Source organism: Neolamprologus multifasciatus, chromosome 13 (assembly GCF_963576455.1).
Source record: "Neolamprologus multifasciatus chromosome 13, fNeoMul1.2, whole genome shotgun sequence".
NCBI classification, from domain to species: domain Eukaryota; kingdom Metazoa; phylum Chordata; class Actinopteri; order Cichliformes; family Cichlidae; genus Neolamprologus; species Neolamprologus multifasciatus.
The window spans coordinates 14218500-14238379 of record NC_140451.1 but is presented as its reverse complement, the minus strand read 5'-3'; the positions used below and the strand labels follow the sequence as shown (position 1 = coordinate 14238379).

Here is a 19880-nt window from a genome sequence, read left to right as displayed (position 1 = left end):
GCAGTTCACTTTCAGGCCAAGGTTAATTGATTTTTCCATCATGGCTATCCTCGTTCTCAATCTTCTCAGTGCATTAGGGCTGTGCTTTACCCCTTTTTCCCACCAGCCACCCTTGTCAAGTAATAAATGACATCAATATCCAGACAATACTTCCTTTATGACAGACAAAATGGCTTTTTTGCCCTTATCTCTAGCACTGAAAACCACTCTCACGCAGGTTTGCTGTTGACACGATGGGTCATTTAGATCAACACTGATTGATACAAATTGCTTTATGGACAACAGGGAATATAAGCCCCACGCGTCCACACATGCACGCCTATGGCTTCCTACACACACGCGTACGTACGATGGTTTTCATTCCAGACATGACATAATCTGCTTTTGTGACCATTACAAGGTTCAAGTAACATACACCGAAGCAACTGAAAGGTGAGGGGCAGCGATTACCCAAATTAAGCCCTTCAGTGAAATCCTATTTCAGTGTTTCATAGTTAATTAATTAGCAGTCCAAGTCTCTCTAACTGAGCTGAATCATAGGGAAAACAGATTACATCTTCTCAGGGCACACAGAGACAGTCTTCCGCACCGTCTCTCATTACCAAGTAAATTACCTAAGAGAGGAAAAGGCACCAGGCATCGATTCAGTGTAGCATTTCAGAGCCATTACTCCAGACTACTGTGTCAGGACGCATTAGGGAAAGCAGGACAATATTAGAAACCAAAGTGCAGGAGAGCCAAAACCAAAAGATGCTAAACTCTGTGTTACTTTTATTCTCAAAGACTTCTTCATTTATTCTTTAAAAACACTTAAAAATACTGCTGACTTTTGTGAAAACATTAATTTTACCCACTCTGTCTCAGCCAAGATGACTCATTTAATTCGGCCGAACTTGATAAGGCAGAAAATCATACGTGTGCAAATCCAATTCAGACAGAGCCCTCTGAGAATATTTATTCATTAACATTAAATAAAGTATGCTCAACTCAACATAGAAGATGATGTTATGCTCTAATGACTAATGATGCTTACTCACATAATTAGACACCAGAGATTCAACCAGGAAGAAAATGATGGAAACGGCGCCATTAGTATCCATTACTTACCAATGTGACAGTTTTAAGAGGAGAAGAAGAAAAAAAGATGATCTAATGATTATCTGACGGTGGGCGAAATGAAATAGAGGGAATACAGAAATAAATTGCTACTAGACTGTAGTGAATCCAACCTTTTATCACCGAGAGTCGAGTGTAAATCATATTCACTTTGCTGCTGATACAGTTTAAACTGCGCAGCTTTTATTACAGTCCAGCAACAAAGGGTTCATTAAGTCCCACAGTAAAGTTAGGACCTAAACAAACAGCTCTCATTACTGTGGGTTTTTTTCTTTTTACAGATATATCAATGGAGATTACGAATGCTCTGCACTTAACTTGATTCGCTTAGTAGTGTGCTCGCCTCTAAGCAGAAATCAATCATCAGCTTTTGCACTGAAGAGCCACTCTAAAATCTAAAACACTTAACAGACGTTTCATTATCTGCAGAGATCGCTGCACAAAAGAGTTAATAGCAGCTATTGCAGTAAATAACACTGCACCGTTCAATCACTCTTCATGTCAGTCGAGTGACGTTTCCTCTGGCAAATTGAGATGAAATGTGCTATTCAATACCAGTTTGTGTAAAGAAACAATGAGGCAGCAGAAATTATTTCCTCATAAGCATACAGATGTATTCACTGAAGTGTTATAGTGAGGGATTAGGGGCAATTTTACAGGTGGAGATGAGGCTGCAAATATTGGTTTTGGTTATTGTCAATATACCAGTCAGTCAGTCAGTTTGCCTCACAATACTTTTCAATTTTCAGATCCAATCCAATCCAGATCTGTGGCACTCAAACCAAAGTTTCAAGCTGCAGTAATCTTTTTCTTTTTTACGACAATGGCTTTGATGATTATAATTTCAAAGGCTCTGTTTATCTGGGGAAACCTACAGATAATTATGTTCAACCTCTGCAGTTCCTCTCAGCTATATGAAGTGTTTCAGTGCAATTCTGTGCACTATTACGAAAGTTTTGATTTTATATAACTGCTCTCTTTAGACTAATTTTGCATCTGCAGCAAAAGCAGGTGCCTGTGGCTCCTGGAGGTGGAGGGTGGCACGTTATTTTTTTTATCCTCGGCTCCTCTGATTTGAAAGTTACGAATGTCCTTGGACTATATATTGAACCATTCAGTGATGTATGAGCGTGTCGAAGACAGGTAAAATGTTTAGTGGCAGAAAAGTATGCTTTTAGAATGTGTGAATCTGGTTTGCAGTGTAAAGGTGCTTTAAGTGCGCAGTAAGAGCAGAAAGGTTCAGGAAAAAAGTACCAGTCCATTTGTTCAACAGTTACCGAATACCAAAACCAGAGTTAAAAGAAGAGTGCAATGCTTTCAAGCGTCTTTAAAAATCCCCTAGGTGGGTTACGTTGCGACAACTATAAAGGCAACAGAACAAAATTCACGAGACAAGCTCATAAAACCTCTGAGTGAGCACTCGTGCCCTGCAGGTGGAGGCATTCAGGAGTTCCGTGTTCCTCAATGTTTTCCATGTCTGTTTGATTTATTGTTTTCCCCGTCTGTGGCTGCAGCATCTTTCACTTTACTTCCTGTTTAACTTTCAAGCCAGGTTCCACATGTTGCCCCCTTCCTTTTCCCACCCCTCGTTAGCACCTTGATTGAGTTCACCTGTACTTCATTATCCCTCTTCCCTGTTTCCTAGGAGCCTATATGACAATGCAGCAGAGAAGGAGGCTATGAGTGGCCTGTATGACTGGAAACTGTTTCAGTTAATTACAAACCCATCATCAAGATTACAACTGGGTATTCTGGTCTGACTTAGACACTAAACTACAAATGAATATGTTCCTGTGATGAAAACATTCACGTGGTGTGTGAGACAGTTTCAACTCACTTCTTTCAGGGACAGCCCAGGTGGTGTTGGATAGTCTGAGCACAACTAAGGAATAAATATTAGAGCAAAATTCCAACTAGGAGGCTGACATACAGATTTTTTGCAAGATCGACAAGTAGCAAAGGTCAGAGTTGCCTTGTTTTGGGTTATATTGTTATTTCAAGGCTTCTGCGCCAATTAAAGTTTTTTAAACTTGGTTGCAGCTATTGGAGGGGAATATGTTTTCCTAAGGATCCATATTTCTTGTTGGTTCTCATCACATAAAGACAAATACTTTAGATTGTTTCTATAACTTTAGACTCTAACGTTAGCTCACAGAAGTTCAGGAAATCTTTTGGGGAATGATGAAACAAGTGAACTGATTGGTCAGCAGGAGGTGAGTTTGTGAGTGCTGATCTCTTATCTCTAACATAACCTGCTCTGGAGCACATTACCATGGCAATATGCTCAGATTAGAGTTAACTTTCTTGTTTGATTCACTTAGCCTTAAATCCTACTTCATAGTCCAAGTTGGTTTGCCAACTGTCCTGTTTTTCCTGGGACATCCTGTATAATGAGCAAAATTGGTTCGTCCCTTATTATATTCTACCTTAAATGTTGCGTATATTGACCTTTACCTGCAACATTGCATACAGTGTGTATTTACACTATGCCCAGCTGGTTGTGCATTGTGCTTCTGGGACACCAGAGTGTCCCTTATTTGATAGTTAAAAAGTTGGCAACCCTAAGTACAGGCTTCAGCTTTGGTCTGTTGGGACCAATTTATTACTTTTATTGCAAATGACAATGTCTTCCTGTAAGTCTCTGCTCCTGTCAGGATAAAAATCTTTCATTATGCAATAAGGACGATCAGTCAGACCAACACTATCGATTGAAAGTAATGCTTGGTCAGTTCGTGTTTTCCCTTTAAATTGCCACCTCTCTGTGCGTGGGATTAATACACATTAATTCTGATAGAAAACCGTGCAAACACTCCAGGCCCAAATAAAAACTGGAAATATGATCTAACTGTCAATTCAAAGAAAATTATGGTGGAGTAATCTAATCCATACCAGGTGTGTGCAGTAGAGCGCACCTTGGTGCTTGTGTCATATTTAATCAAAGGCCACTTTAAACTTTTATAAAATACAGTTTCCAGAAAAAGGGATATTGATTTAGTTTATGGGGAAAAAAGCCTCATAAGGCCAGTCATCATGAAGCTGAGTGCATGTCTTATGTTACAACCAGTCTGCATGGACCAAGGTAACATCAGGTAAGGTCAGAATTAATTGGCTGCACCAAAATGGATAGAGAAGACACAATGCAAGGCAAATATAAAATAAAGCCAATTCAAGTGGGTAAAAGATCCTAATGGAAATCCACAGGAGAATGAAGGGCAACTAAAAGTGCTGTATTTTCACTTTATATATATATATATATATATATATATATATATATATCTTTGCTTCTGAGGGTCATTATCCTCCCACACAAATCCTTGAATCCTTTAAAATGGGCACAGATTCAATATATGACTGTTTTGCAAAGCAAAAATCTCATCCTGGCATCCTATTGGCCCGTGTCCCCAATTAATGTGCTTAAAAACAAACTCTTACTCAAAACAACTGCTTTCCACTAGTGGGAACAGTCCTAAATTTGCCCAATAAGAGCTGGAGCGGAAAAATGCCACGCAATGCCCTCTGATGGCTGTGTTTCTGTGACAAACAGGAAATCATTAGTCACGGGCGCGACGTAGTGGGGGTCTGCAGAGAGGACAGAGGGCCGAGGAAGCAGCAGCATGGCCAGACCTGCGACATCAACGCCACACCATCTGCTGAGGAGTTGCCAAGATTACTGGCAGACTGGAATAACAGGAATGTTCAAACTGTGCTGCCAGCTTTACAAAAAGCAGATGATAGAGTGGACGCAATGCCAAGTTTTGCTTGAGATGTGGCTGCGTTGTTGTATCTGTTGACTGCATACATACAAATTAAACAAAGACTGTAGCATTATATATTTAAAAAAAAAAAAAACCTAAGCCAGGGTGCCTGAAGCAAAACAGCCTGGATTTGAATTTCACACCCATATAATTTATAGGCAGTGCATTACTGGTATCTGTTCTTCAAGTCAAAGGATTGTTAAAGAGCGTTTTGTGTCACACCACCCTATTAGAAGAAATATCGGACTGACGTTATCTGCAAGAAACCTTTGGGTACCATTCATTAAAGCGGGTCGATGCAGATATAAATCACAGAGTAACATTTTGTGCAAATAATTTACACACCGTGTGAGAGATAGCAACGTAACAGAAACCTGAGCACAACCTGAATATTTTTCTCTGATTCTTTTATAATTAAATTGGCTCCCCCATAACTGAATTTGGTCTGGCTTTTTATATCGTGTCCCAGCAGTTAATTCACTGGCAAAAAGAGCCGAAAGGACTGATGACTCCACTCTAGTCTGTATTGATTTGTTGTCAAAAGAAAAAGGAGGTGGGGGGGGTGTTGCATTCTCTTTGGTTGCGCAGCACATTTACTCTTTTGTGTTCAGTTTTCACTCTGGTTTTCACCTCTGCGGCATGAAAAAAATTAAGTCAGGACTTGAATAAGGAAAATAAAAAATCAGGATTCATGTGGCTGCAGTGTTTATTTGCAAACAGTAACAGAGATTTTGTTCCTTCTTACGGCTGAGAAGTCCTTCTCTCATCAGTTTAATAGCTTCTGGCTATGGATCTGAAGGCCATGTTCTCGTGCTTCCTATTATTTTTGTACTGTGTGCACTGTAAATATTTGAATAAAGGCTGCACAAAACTCTCACGTTTAAGTCTGCAAAGTAAACACACCTGTCCAAGTGGAGCACTACAACCCTGTGATTAGCGTGATAAGCCCGCGTGTTCAGTTAATAGGTTATACACATGTTATCCTCATACCGTGACCGCAAAAAGAAAATAAAGTGTTACATATCAGGACCTAGTAAAACAAGAACTATCTTGTCCTTAACAGGTGTAAAAAATATCTAAATACTAAAATAAAGACTTGTAGAGTCACTGTTAGCAGTAGTAACATGAAGTAATCATTTTCTACATGACTTTATCGGCCTCTCACATCATAGATGAGGAGTTCTGGCTCTCTTCTCTTCATCACTGGTTCAGTTCATTGAGGTTTGAAGGCATTAATTTATGCACAGCTTGATTGGGGTCAGGACTGACCGGGTCATTGATTCCTTTCTTTTTCTGACATTCTGTTGTGGATTTTGGATAATTGTGGTGTTACATAAGCCAGTCCCAGCTTTAACTATCAGATAGATGCCATTTCATTTGAATACTTTGGTATACAGACAAGTTTATGATTGACTGCAAACAAACCTTACTCATCACGTCCACCATCAGTCTTGACAGTTGATATGAGGTGTTTTTGTTAGTGCTGTACTATGTTTACTTTAGTCTCATCTGTCCAAATGACAGAAGTCTTGTGATTCAGATGCACCTTTGTAAGCCTAAGTCGTGCTGCCCCGTCCTTTTACGAGAGAAGAGAATTTCTTATCGCCACCCCAAAGAAAACCATAATTGTTCAGTCTTTCTGTAATTGTACTGTCATGAAATTGAATATGTTAACTAAGGCCTGAGGAGACTGAACCAGATTTTCTGAGCATTGCACGATCTAACCTTGGGGTCAATTTGCTGGGATGTCCACTCCTGGGAAGATTGGCAGCAGTCTGGAGCGTTTTCCACTCGTAAATTATCTTTTTGTTTTGTTGAACGATGGACTTGAACTTTTCTGAAATTGCCATATAGACCTTTCCAGACTGGTGGGCAGCAACAGCTTCGTCTCTAGGATAACTGCTAATGTCTTTCCTTCTTTGGCATTGTGTTAACATACATGGTGCTCACACTTGATCATGATCAGTTAATTAGATGCATTAGTTAATCAGCACCTGGCTGCTACTTACCCTCTTAACTCCAGTAAGCAGGGAGCAGTGAAGGTGTACTTAATTTTTCACACACCGCTTTTGCATTTTGCCTTAATTAAAAATAAATAAATAACAGCATGATATAACATGTTATATGTTGTCATCTGAGGTTGCATTTATCTAATTTTAAGACCTGCAAAATCACATGTCTGCATGTCACATTGTGTATGTCTTTCTCAGCTCTGCTGCATTAAAAAAGAAAAAGAAATAAATGTAGCAACTGCTTGGGGTCAGCATAAATTTGCTTTAATGACTTTTCCTTTCCCGCTAACGTGAAAGCTCAGGCTATAAATTAAGGCTGAGCAGCTACAATAATGATGTTTGATCATACACAGGGAAACAAGAAGCTGGGAGAATGGATGAAAGAATGCTCTGTTGCACACAGTTAAGCAATGTTTTACTTTATACTAAACAAATGTGCCCACTGTGAGAGTGGCTGACTGTGCCACAGGCTGCCAGCTTGGAGGTAACAGAAGAATTTATGAATACCCTCAGCTGTATCTCATCCTTTACTACAAGGGTAATAATTCTTTCAATATAAAAATAAAAAACCATAACAAATCAATAATTAGGTGGCAACAATGAAAGATTTTATATTAGAGAGAAGGTCTGTTGAGTATTTTCAGTCCATTTGATCGCTGGCAAAAACATACAACCATTCGCTCTGTGCAGGGCTGTGATATTAAGCTACAGTCAGACGAGCTGGTGGTTGGTGTAGACGCTCATTCAGCTAGACCGAATGATTATTCTCACGCTAAAGAACATTTAAGGACAGTGTTTGGCCTAACTCAGGTTATTTGGTCCGTTTCTTCATCTTTTAATCTAATAATGATGATTAATCGCATGAATAAAGGTCAAGCCCAAAATATATGCTTTTGTTGCGTTAGCTCTGTTTAGCTCCTTAAAGTGAAAGTGATGAGATTCTAGAGAATTTTGGTTAATCCCAAATCTGACATTTAATCAAACACATTCACATTAAATGATATTTCAGTGTATTTTTTTTTTTTTATTTATCCACTAAAAGATGCAATATTGGAGCATGGCTAAGTGCTGTTCTCCCTTTTCTCTCTGCTCTTACACAAGCAGCCCCTCCTTTACACGAACAGACAGATGGATGGCTGCCAAATCACAGTGCTCACCAACTTACTGTTAGCTCATTAACATTGATAACTATTTATAAACATGACCCCAAGTTGCAGATAAATGTTCAACTAGTGCAAAAACTGATTTTTAAAAAAGCTTCATTCCTGCTCTGAAAGTGGGTGCCTCACTTTTACTGCATCAGAGGTTGCTAACCTACCAAAAAAAGATGCAGACTTTTTCTGCTTATGGGGAAACTTTGAACTCTCATAGCTGCAAGTCAGCAATGACTACTATGCTTCAGTCCCAGTGGGTTGCCAGATAAATTGGCAATGATCAAAATGTTATCAGCAGGTAAAAAAAAAAATTAAATGAATGACTGTAAAAATTAACCCTGACACAGAGAAGGTCACAAGACTTCAGAGTGCAAAGAACACAGAGAGTTTTATCTTCCCAGTGCCATGTTGCTGCAAAGAGCAGAATCAGTGAAATGCTAATCAGCTTGAGGAAGATGAAGCCCAGCAAATTTGCTGTGTCCTCTAAAATGATCTTGGTAATACTTGGCGGTGATGGTTTACGTCTGTGAGTTACTGTACGTAGGCGAGTACACGCCAAGTCAGACCAGATTTATGACCTGCTGCGACAGAGCACAGAGGTGTGTACAGCCTTTCTGTACAGCAGCAATTAACTATGATGGAGATTTATTGAAGCTTAGGCTTCCCAGTAGGTTTGCCCTATACCACAGAAACACACATGCACATGTATTTCTGCATCACAGTGGGAAGCACTTTCGAAGAACAGGATCTGAGAGAGTGGAAGAGATGAAGGGATAAAATAAATGAATGAAAGCAGCTATTTCTTATCTGGACACATTTTAATTCTAGTCTTTTAATTTTGGTTTAAACTTTACTGCTAATGTAACTTTCACCAACATATTTAAAAAAATAACTTTAAAGCAAAAGTTCAACCCCTCTCTTCTTAGCAGTTGCAGGTCAATCTCAAAATTACGATTTATTGTTAAATCTTTAGGCAGGGTTGTAGCTAAGCAGCTTTCTTGATAAATTTTAGTCTGTGTTTTGTACTGAAACAGCTCTTCTCAGAGTCTTCTGTGATAACTTGTTACATAGTGTTCAGTTCAGGCTCTTCCATTTCTCTTGTCTATGGTGTGCCACAAGGCTCTGTTTTAGGGCCCTTATTGTTTCTGTTACATCTGCTCTGACTTCAGCACATTTTAAGCACTTTTAAGGACATTTCTTATCACTGCTATGTAGATGATTCACATATATCTCTTTTAAGCCCCAGGATGCTTCTAAGTTTCAGATCTGCAGCCTTAAAACTATGGATGCATCACACCATCTGCCATCATTGGTTCATCCAAGCCAGGTCCAGTTATGTACTTCTGTGTAACAGGAGGCCATATCCACAGGCCTACTTCATTTACAGAATGAAAATCAAAGAGGCCACTGGGGATTCTTCCTGCTGACAAACTGGTCAGCTACAGATCAAACCTAGAAGTGAACAAAGTTTGCCTTCAGAGGAAAAGCTATACCTCAGTGCGGAAGCCAACATGTTTCCCAACTTTTACTTTGAAGGCAAATAGTTTCCGTTTTTAGTTTGTGTTGCACTTTTCACAATTTCACTAAGGAGAGTAGCTGTACGGTGTTTAAAGACACTTTCATCACTTCCATTCAAAATACTACTGCAATCATATGCTAGAAACTGAAGCAATCAAAAAGAGGTTTTAGCCAACCAGTTAGGAAATATTTTTTTTCGCAAGAGGTGGTTGCAAGGGAGTCGCTAACTTGTCTTTAGGTCTGTGTTAGTGGGACTTTTGAGCTAACTAGTCGCGATTACTCATTTTTCCCCCCTGACCAGTACCAGCTAGATGGCCTGTGGGAATGGTATCTTATTCCCTTGAGCCTACATGTCACCATCATTGTCACATGTCCAAAATGATGGAAAAAATTAATGTTACAAGGTTAGTGATCACTAAATAATTGTTAAGGTACTACTTTAAATGTGAAGTAGCTGATGGCAAAGCTAGCATATTAGCATGTCTACAAGCTATTATAGTGAGAACAGTAATACAACATGTCCGTGTCAGCAGGATGACTCTTTGTTTTACTTTGCAACTCTGTATGAGTTGGCAAGTTATTATCTTGTAAGCCAGAGAACAAACATTGTAATATCAAAGATCCCAGGACTTGGGGAGTTGTATGTGAAAAAATAATCACTTTGGCAATCACTTGCTGATAGTAATGACAGGGTAGTACAACTAACTTTTATTTAGCTTCTTATTATGATATTGTGCATACTGCTTCACTGTCACCCTGCAAAGATTAAACAGAACAGAGCTATTGATAATATTATTAGTCGCACCTATAAGGAGTCAAAGTGACTCCTGTCAATCATGTCCCATACATGATTGGGACTGAAAACTGTAAGTTTGAAAATGAAAATAATTTGGAACTGTGGATTAGAGGTTACAGTAGTCTGCACCCCGTCTCTGCTTGAAGCTAGAAACAACATTTAGTTTCAATTTAGTGACCAAACTAATCTTCCAAACTCATGTAATAATTTCCTGCTTGTCACCCTCTAGCCTTCCAGTGCCTTACAAAAAATATTGCATAAGGAAGCTTTAGGGCAAAAATGAGACATATTGCATTCCTGTATTATAGACAAAATCCCATGCAAGTCTTATGCAGAAGTGGTACACAACAGGTTTACTGAATCCCTAGTGAGACATTTTTCTGCACCGAGGGTTTGGACTAATCTAAAAAGACCCCCAGTGCCTTTCATGTGACTGGGGACTCCCCTTTTTTCACTTTTAACAGTGACATTTCCTCAGAGTCACTGAGCAGCCACTGAGATCTGAAGAAAGGAAAGGGGAAAACCAGAAACAAAAAAAAAATCATAACATACAGCTTCGAAAGAACTGATCTTTGAAATTTTTTATCGAGTGTGCAGTTCAGCAGTCTATTGTTTAACACAGTGGCAGTGATACTCCCAAAAACTTACAATATAATTTAAAAGGGACTTAATTAATACAAACCCAGTTCCACAAAAATTGGTATGCTATGTAAAATGTATAGAAATGCAAAGAAATAGATGATGATTTGCATTTCTCAAACCCATATTCTAGTCATAACAGAACACAGAAAACCTTTCAGATGTTCAAACTGAGAAAGTATACCATTTTAAGAAATTGTAAGGTTATGTTTAATTTAATGACAGCAAGACATATCAAAAAAGTTAGGTCAGGACCACATTTCCTACTGTGTAGCAGCCCCTCTTCTTTTAGCACCAGACTGTAAACATTTGGAAAATGATGAGATCAGTTGTTGGACTTCTCAGAGAGGAATATTGTCCCATTCTTGTCTTATATAGGCTATATAGGCAGTCCCTCTTTGTCATATTTAATTCATTTCAACGTGCTTTGAATGCTTTCAGCTAATGAAAATTCTGGACTGCAAAAAGGTCAGTTCAACTCTTCTCCTTCTCCTACGAATGCTGTAGCTGTTGTAGCTGCTTCATTATGCAGCTTAGCATTTACTTCCCGAGATATGCAAGACATGTGGATTTGAGCTGTGCCAGGTAAACTGTGTTTTCCAAAAAGAGTTTCAAATTTTTATTCGTCTGACTGTTTTCCACTTTGCCTCTCTACAAAGAGCTTTGACTTTTCCTGTTGCCATATGGCTTCTTCTTGCTATCTCTGCCTGTATTGACTTCTGAGAAACTCTGCCTCTCGGAGACGCCCTTTTTGCATCTGATCATTTTGCTTACATGTTAACAGGTGATCCAGTGAGGTTTTTTTTTTATGTTTTCTACAATCTTGTGAATAAAATATGGGTTTATGACAGCTACAAATCATTGCATTTTGTTTTTATTTACACTTTTTTTTTTTAAAATTAGATCTCAGTTTGATTCTCATCTGGGTTTTTTATGTTGTGGTGTCTTTTTTTAGCCTTTTTTTGGGGGGGGGGTCAATTTTATTGTATTTTTATATTTTGCTGTTGTACTTAAATTGGACTAAAATCAATATATGGTTCGTTTTTGTTGTTTTCAAACTCTCTTGTAAAGTACATCTCCTTTTTAAAAAAATTGACAGTGACTAATATACAGCAACCCAAGTTTTTCAGAATTGGGGTTGTAAATAGAAAGAAATGAGACAACGGTGTTAAAAGAAGGAATATGTCCAGCACAGTGAGATCTGAGACTGACGTTAGATGGGAATCGGCATTGTTTGAGACACTCTAGCAACAGTGCTGAAGCGAGAGACGGACAACAAGAACAACTTGAAAAATTGCTGTGCAGCGATTTTGCCTTCGCAGATTGCAAACCTTTCCCACCTACCTCCCAAAGGCACATTCATAACATGCACCAACAGTAACAACAACACAGATGGTTTTGTCCCAGCGAGGCAGCATGAAGTGGTTAATCTAAATGGGAACACGACATCAAAGCAAAAACACAGCCTGCCTTCAGGAATCCACGCACTCCATCATTTGACATTTCACATTGCTTAAATGCCAAACGCACGCTTCACCAGACTGAGGTGACATTGTCTTATAACCTCAGAGGCACACAAATTAAAAGGCAGCACAGTACAGAACAAATTTGGTTTGCACATACATCGGGCCTTGGTCAGAGAGGCATGGTGACAGAAACCTCACAAGTGTGACTCAGTGAGACTCAATGAGACTGCCAAATTAGCACTTTTTAAATTGGCACCAGAAGATGAGGAGAATAATACCCTCTAAGCCATTAGGCCTAATTGTCTACTAACACTCCAGAAACGCTGAAGATTATAATGTTTCTAAATCTTTTCTTACATTGATCATTACATAACACGCTTGTAGCTTTCTTGAGTTAACAATTTTTTTTCTAATTGTCACCTAGTTATAATACAAATGCAATATAATGCCAGAATGGCTTTGATTGCTTTTTGATTGCTGGTTTATGAGATTACAAAGTGATTATGTTTGAAATAATGAGTGTCAAAAAACAAACCTGTCCTTCTGCAGCGGAGGCATTAAGTCAGATCTGCTGCTCATTAACAGGAATCGGTTATCGCTCTGCTGGACTGAATACATCGTGGTTTCGCAGATACTTTTGGTGTTGACTTTTAGAAAAGTTGGCAGAGTAATGCATATTCACACACTGCTTCAAAGAATAATTTTCCTGTTATGGGATTCATGAAATAGAGTCATAAGCTGACTATAAACACAAATTCAGAAACGCCGCTGAACCAACTTTGCAGCCCCCAGTTCAGTAGAGGGACTGACATATTTTGTCTATGTATCTCGTTTCATGAAATATTAGACAACTGTCCTGGCAGGTGCGCTGTATTAGCATAGCAGGGTATATTTTAAACTCATTTGGGCAAACAAAGACACGTTCAGCCAGGTTTTGGCAAAATTAAGAGCACTGTCACCTGTCACCTGGTTTGGGCCTTTCTGTGCCTGCATGGATTTCCTCTGGATACTGTGCAAGACATGCAAGCTAGCTTAACTGGCGAATCTATATTGACCAAGCATGTAAGATAAAGTGTTAGAATCCCCTAGAATAAAGCACTCTATAAATAAATGGTGGTCAATAAGAGAGTAGAACATGCTGTAAACATCATACTAATAATCCAACAAGCATCGTTTACTCTTGTGTTTTAATATCTCAATCAGACCAGTCCAGTAGTGACTTTCCTTTTTAGCTCTTTCAACCACTCAGGGCACCACCTTAAGCTGTTGTGTGCTTTAATATGTTCACCAACTAATCTCTAACATTGTCTGTCCACTGTTTAGAGCTGGACATTTAGTGTACTCCACAAGGGGGTTCTTTGCTAATTAACAGCTCACAGGAAACAATTAAATGAGCCTCTCAGTGAGACTAAAAGACTAAAAGATCTAAGAGCTAAATGCAGCTAAAACACATGAAGAGTTGACTGGAAACCAGAGATTTATGCAGTATCCCCCTCTGTGTAACGTATAACACATAAAAGGGATTGCTAATGTCGAAATGTTGTTTAATGCAACTTTAAGTTACACTTTTGAGAGGTGTTCTCAATGTGATCTGACACATAAATACAAAACAGGGTTTTTATGGCACTTATTATGTTATAATATCATCATAACACTACAGTAAGCTCAGAGACGTCAGGCTAATGAGGACAGTTTGTTCGTAATGATCACATTTCATCTCAGTAGCTACTCTGTACAGCCAGGATCAAGCAGGATTATGTGATGTCCATTTCTGACATTCCTCTTAATTTTGAAAGTTTTCTGCAGGTTCAGTGAGGATTTATTTAAAGCAAAAGAAACTGCATGGGGCTCTTTTGTGTGCTGTGTGTTAAACTGTACTATTTGCATTGTCTGCCTTTGTGGATATAGGTGTGATAGAGCAGGATGCTGCAGTGGCTGCCAGGGGCAGGACAGAGTTTATCCTCAGGAATAAACAGTGCAGACACAATCCAAATTTGCAGCTGAATGTTATGTTACAAACTGCTGAACAACTAACAGCCTTAACCTGCTTAATAACTCCCAACAAGCTAAAAGTTCTCAATCTAATTGATTCTCTTCCCTCGCTGCTTTATTCTCAAGCAAGTATTTCCATTGCCAGCACTGTAAAAGTGACTAAGGGTTTCTCCTAAATGCCATTATAGGTACTCAAAATGAGACATAGAGGCTCTCAAAAGACTACAGAGAGCTGTCCTAATTGGCAGCTAGCATCTATCAATCAGCTCTGAAGGCTATAAATAAGCCATTTTATTGATGCAACTCTTGTGCCCTCCTTAATGTGAGTTCAAACACAGTAACCAGAAATATGGGGCAATACAATACAACCAATACAAGAAGGCTGAAAAGAGTCTAACAGTCTATATTTTCATGCTAGACACACATTAGATACTTGTGTGGTGTTTTTTTTTTTGTGTGTAGGTGGCTTTGAGTTAAATATGCATAAGCTTATAACTTTGCTTCCACATTAATGCACTTGGCCCTGGCTGTACATGTCCCATCCATTCCCACTCATCACACAGAAACTCCGCTCACAGGAAACAGATAAACAGCTGTTCAAGAATTCATGATAGAAAAGTTCATGTTTGTAGCAGGAGTTCACCTGTCAGAAATTTTACAGATGTTTCTCTGACAGGGCTTCTCAACAGGGAAATGCTTTTTGTGCCTCAAGCTTGTTTTTTTCTTATTGTGGCCTCCCCTTGAGTGATTACTGGGCCTAATCAGAAGTGACACTGAATGGCAGCACTGTGTGAAGTGGTCATTATACTGCTGTGTATATGACAGGTTAGTGCTAACGTTGCTCACCAAATCAAGCATATCGAGCAGCCATGCTCAGCTGTTATCCCGGCAGCTGTTTTCAGTTCCAACCTACGTTAAGTGACAGCTCAGCCGATACCTTTCTTTGCATCCAACTGTCAAATCTCATATGGGTCATACTATTTAAGCCCATTCACTTTGCAGCCACCTCCACCTCAGCTCATGCTATCTCAGATTTAATCGGTGTCTTATCTGACGCCTGCCCCGTTCATTCTGCTCTCCCCGCCTATCGCCTCATACAGGCAGAAGGCAGATGTGCTCCTCACAGCTACTCTCATGCATAAATGCTGGACAAACTTTTATTTCTTCTTTTTTGAACAATTTCACTCAAAACAACAAATGTGCAGCTACAGAAAATACAAAAAAAAAAAAAAAGTCAGAGTTTAACCAATCTGAGGGAACACCAGAGATTTCAATCTGGGCCAAAGTGCTAGTTTTGTTGCATTTGTTCAACATACCCTTTGGAAAAAGCTGCAGTGGATTTGATACTTACTGCAGCTTTTTCGAAAATTCTAAAACAACACAATGTGTGCAGCACCGATGGCCAGTGAACCCAGCCAAATCCCGGGGTAAAGAATGCATCATGTGGCCACGGCTTTATTTCATTCTTCAAAGTGATGCTATGGAGGCACATCAAGGGGAGCAAAGAGTCACTGCTGATTTGAAGCCTCTGCCACAGCAGAGTCAGAGGCGGGAAGTGTTTGGGAGTAAAGTCTAGAGTGCACAGGGGGATGCCGCTCTGATAAAGAGTTGTGTGGGGAGGCCCCACAATCCCTTTTATATCACCATCTCACAAGCATGCAGAAAAAAGTAGCACACAAGCCAGAGGGTTGGGGTGGGGGGGAGCGGGTTGAGATCAAAGGAGGATGAAATGCTTGACAGAAATCCATGCAAACACATGAAAAGGAGGAAATATTGTAGAAAGCATCATAACATCATTCTTTTCTCCTTCCCTTTTCCGCCCCAAGCTGCTGAGTCAGTTTTTATCATCAGCCTGTTGGGTAAAGAAAGCGATGCAGACAACCGGAGTACAAAGGCTTTCAACCTGCCACAGACATGTACACAAACACAGCTGCTGTGGTTCCCTCCCATAACACGGTGAGCTGACTGCACGGGCTCCCCGAGTGCTCTGTGTCTGTGCCTTTGTGTGTCTGCAAGCAGGAGGTAGAAGGACTAATAAAGCTCTCCTGACAGGTCTACAGTAAATAAAGTTGTGACAGGTTCCCTGCTCACGTGGATCAGCTTTCTTTTATCACTCCCTATGCCACAGTATTCAATTAAAAATAGTTGCCGAAGGTGTCACACTGTATACGCAGAGTGTGTTTGTGTGTTTAGGCCAAGGTCAGAGACAGACAGCTGCTGGAGTGTGTTCATTTGCTTGTTCGCATTCACTCACTCATTTACTCACTGTAAGCTGTGGCTCTGCTTTATCTGTCCGGGGTGTGGTGTGATGCTGGTGGTGGTGTGAGGGGCAGGTGTGCATGATTGGAGGGGGGTGTTGGAGCCCATCAGGCATGCAGTGCACCACAGTATTGGCCCTCGGGGTGCCCTGGGAGGGACACTTGCTCTTTTCTGACCTATTGCACAAGTAAATGTTAAATGGGGAGGGGGCGGGGTGAGAGCAGAAGGGGCTTCTCATTGACATTCCTTTTGGTTTGAACAGAAATGTGGCCAAAAAAAAAAAAAAAGAGTTGCACCCGTGGGTGCTGTCCTATAGCCAGGGAACTCATCCCTGTTCCAAATGGCAGACAAGTCAGATGCCGTCCCCGGTGCCAAAGTCCCTCACAGCCAAAATGTAACACATGATTGGAAAGAAAAACACAATAATTTGGATCATTTATTCTGCATGTAAGCCAGTGGAAAGAAAGCCACCCCCAGGGAAGCAGCTCCAGTTTATGTGACATCCACACAAAAAGTAAGGATATCAGTATTTACCATGAATACAATTTAAAATAAAACACCTCTAATCCAATCCAGTAACAAAGACCCATTCAAGTGTTTCCTGTCTTCACGACATGGGCTGACAAGCATCCCTGGAATTTCTTCTTCTTTTATTAACACAAAGCTTTATGTGGGCTTGGCATGTGTGTGGTTTTATGTAGAATAGCCCTAATGCATATTTTCCAACATGTATGCTGTCGAGAGAACAACATGATGCAACCGAATGGACCAAGAGGTCAGGGAATTTAGTGAATGCTGCAGAGATCACCCACCTATAGTCGACACCACAGTTCCAACAAAATAAAAAGCCCCTGTAAAATCCCATCTTGGCCTCAGAGCGTCAGCCCGGATTCCGGCGGCGATGGCAGCCTCGTACTCCCGCAGGAAGGAGTTCAGCTCCTGCAGGCTTATGTTGAAGGTCTCACTGAAGTTGAGGAGCGTCCCGTTCCAGCGCCCGTGAGCCCGCAGCTCGGAGGGCCTCTCTATAGCCGAGAAGACCGCAGCGCCGCACAGCAGGTACACTAAAATGAGGATGGCGAGCAAAACGAAGCGGCCGTTGTCCTCGTTGAGGTGCAGGGAGCGGCAGTCTTGCAGTCGCTGGCCAGGCATCATCCAAATTTCAGCACCACTCGCGCGTCGGACAGCGACAAGCTCCACATCAGAGACGGCATTCACTCGTCTGTAGGTATCCTCTGGAAGTCACTGTCCTGCTCTGTGTCTCCACTTCTCCGGGCAACAATTCCTCTCCCGACACGTTGTCTCATTGTAGTTGTGAAGTGATATTATGTATAGCTTAAAAGCACAAAGAACGACCCCACTTGTGGATTTAAGTCCGCACATCCATCAAAGAGTTAATGCGAAAAGCCGCAGGCGCCTAGTTTCATGGTACACACATTTCCCCCCCTCTCCTTGTGGCAATGCAGTTGGCGTAAAGTGGACTGCAGCTTAAATCCAACCGAGCGCGCTTCTTTTGAGCAAAAGCAAGCAGTAGTATCCACTGGGTACCCCTCCTCCGTTGCACCAAAACGATCCCCCACACAAAAGATCACAATGACGCTCGAGATTCTCTAAGTTACAAATGAGTGCGTCTAAAAAAATCACCACGTCCCTCCTTACAAGTAAAGTCTTCTGTTTCCACACAGGCTTGTTCTGCAGGAGTGCGGAGCTGTCGCCTTAACGTGGGCACTGGTGGTAGCACAGTGCATCCCATCAGCAGCGGGTGTTGTGAAATCTCTCATCGAATCCAGGGGGTGTGCGTTTGGCTGAAGATAAGCAGCATCCCCTTATGCGTCCTCAGATGGGGTAGTCTTCAGATCTCAGGATTTACATTTTCACTCCGGTGCAGACGCTATCTTTTGCCATGCGCACTGTGACTACTCTCTAGAAACTCACTTTCAGCACAGTGGGCGCAAAAGCAGAACCAAAATTAAGCTATACCTCCTTAAACTAAACTATTCCTAACAGCTTCAGCGGAGAGTCAGAGGCACAAAAATGTAACTGTCAGAAGAAGAAAAAAACCGGTGGAAAAAGCCATACCTTCTCAATTAATCAAATATTAATGACATGCTAGTTATCTGCTTAATGTTAGAAATTATGGCTTGGCAATGATGCCGATTGTAATTTCACAGATTCAAAACCGCCATAATTCAGCGCACGGTGACTCAAAACACTGAAAAGAAGAAATCATCACACAGGAGGCGCCAATAGCAAAATAATACTAAGCTGAAAAATATCTCCACGATTAACTGATTATCAAAATATAGAGATTTATAGAGTTTTAATTAAATAAATGAAATAAACCTCGACAAAGAGGAAGTAAGCAACAATACTAAATAATACTATTTATGACTTTACTTATAACTTTACTTTTTTTAAATTCCACCGCTGGAAATAATGCAAAACAAAAAAAATGATATATCCAGTGTACCTATAACATAAAGTAAGAAAAAAAAACCCTAAAGATAGTCGGACATGATCCCGCTGTCATCCTTTCACTTGATCCGAGTGAATAACGACCCAGAAAAAAAAAAGACCTGATGGTAAGATGGAGATTTAAAACGGTTGTCGTTTAAGAAAAGATGGGGTGGAGTTGGGGTTGGCGGTGGCCACATGTGCTAAAATCATCTGCCAAGAGCAGGTCAAAACTTTCTTCAGATCACGGCTGAGTAAACTTCTACTGACCCCACAAGGTTCAAATTACTCGATTTCCTCTGGGTTCAGTTGGTCAAAATCAATGTCGACCTGGAGAGCTGTTGATCCATTTAAATACCCGTGAAAATATCGACTGAGGCTTTAAAAAGACCTTATCCAACTGAAGAGGAAGGAGCCACAAACAAGCTGTCACTTCAGATGTCATAGGCTAAGCTATGTTTGATAAAAAATGAAACGTGTGAATGACAGTGAGGCTAATGAGAAAGAAAAAACATATCCTGTGAGAATCAAGTCGAAAAAGTGGGCGTTGAATCGGCATTGTTGTGACAGGCAGTAGTTAATTTTCTAATGAGTTGACAGTAACGGGGTTGCATAAGGTGGCTGTATTGATCATGCTTTCTAATCTAGTTAATTGGCTTACAAATATGAAGGCAGACTGCAGAACAAGGGCACACTGCGCACGGTTATCTCTGCTCCTCTGA

The 19880-nt window shown here is 40.4% G+C and overlaps 1 protein-coding gene across 1 annotated transcript in view; it reads right to left on the bottom strand.

The window, feature by feature from the left end:
- kcnk12 (potassium channel, subfamily K, member 12) overlaps nt 1–19615 on the bottom strand; it is a 30691-nt gene extending 11076 nt beyond the window's left edge. Inside the window, exon 1 of the mRNA XM_085182996.1 lies at nt 17520–19615. Within this exon, the coding sequence (XP_085039122.1) occupies nt 17520–17859 (340 nt within the window). The 5' untranslated portion in view covers nt 17860–19615. The remainder of the gene's footprint in view (nt 1–17519) is intronic.
- Nucleotides 19616–19880: the final 265 nt, after the last annotated feature.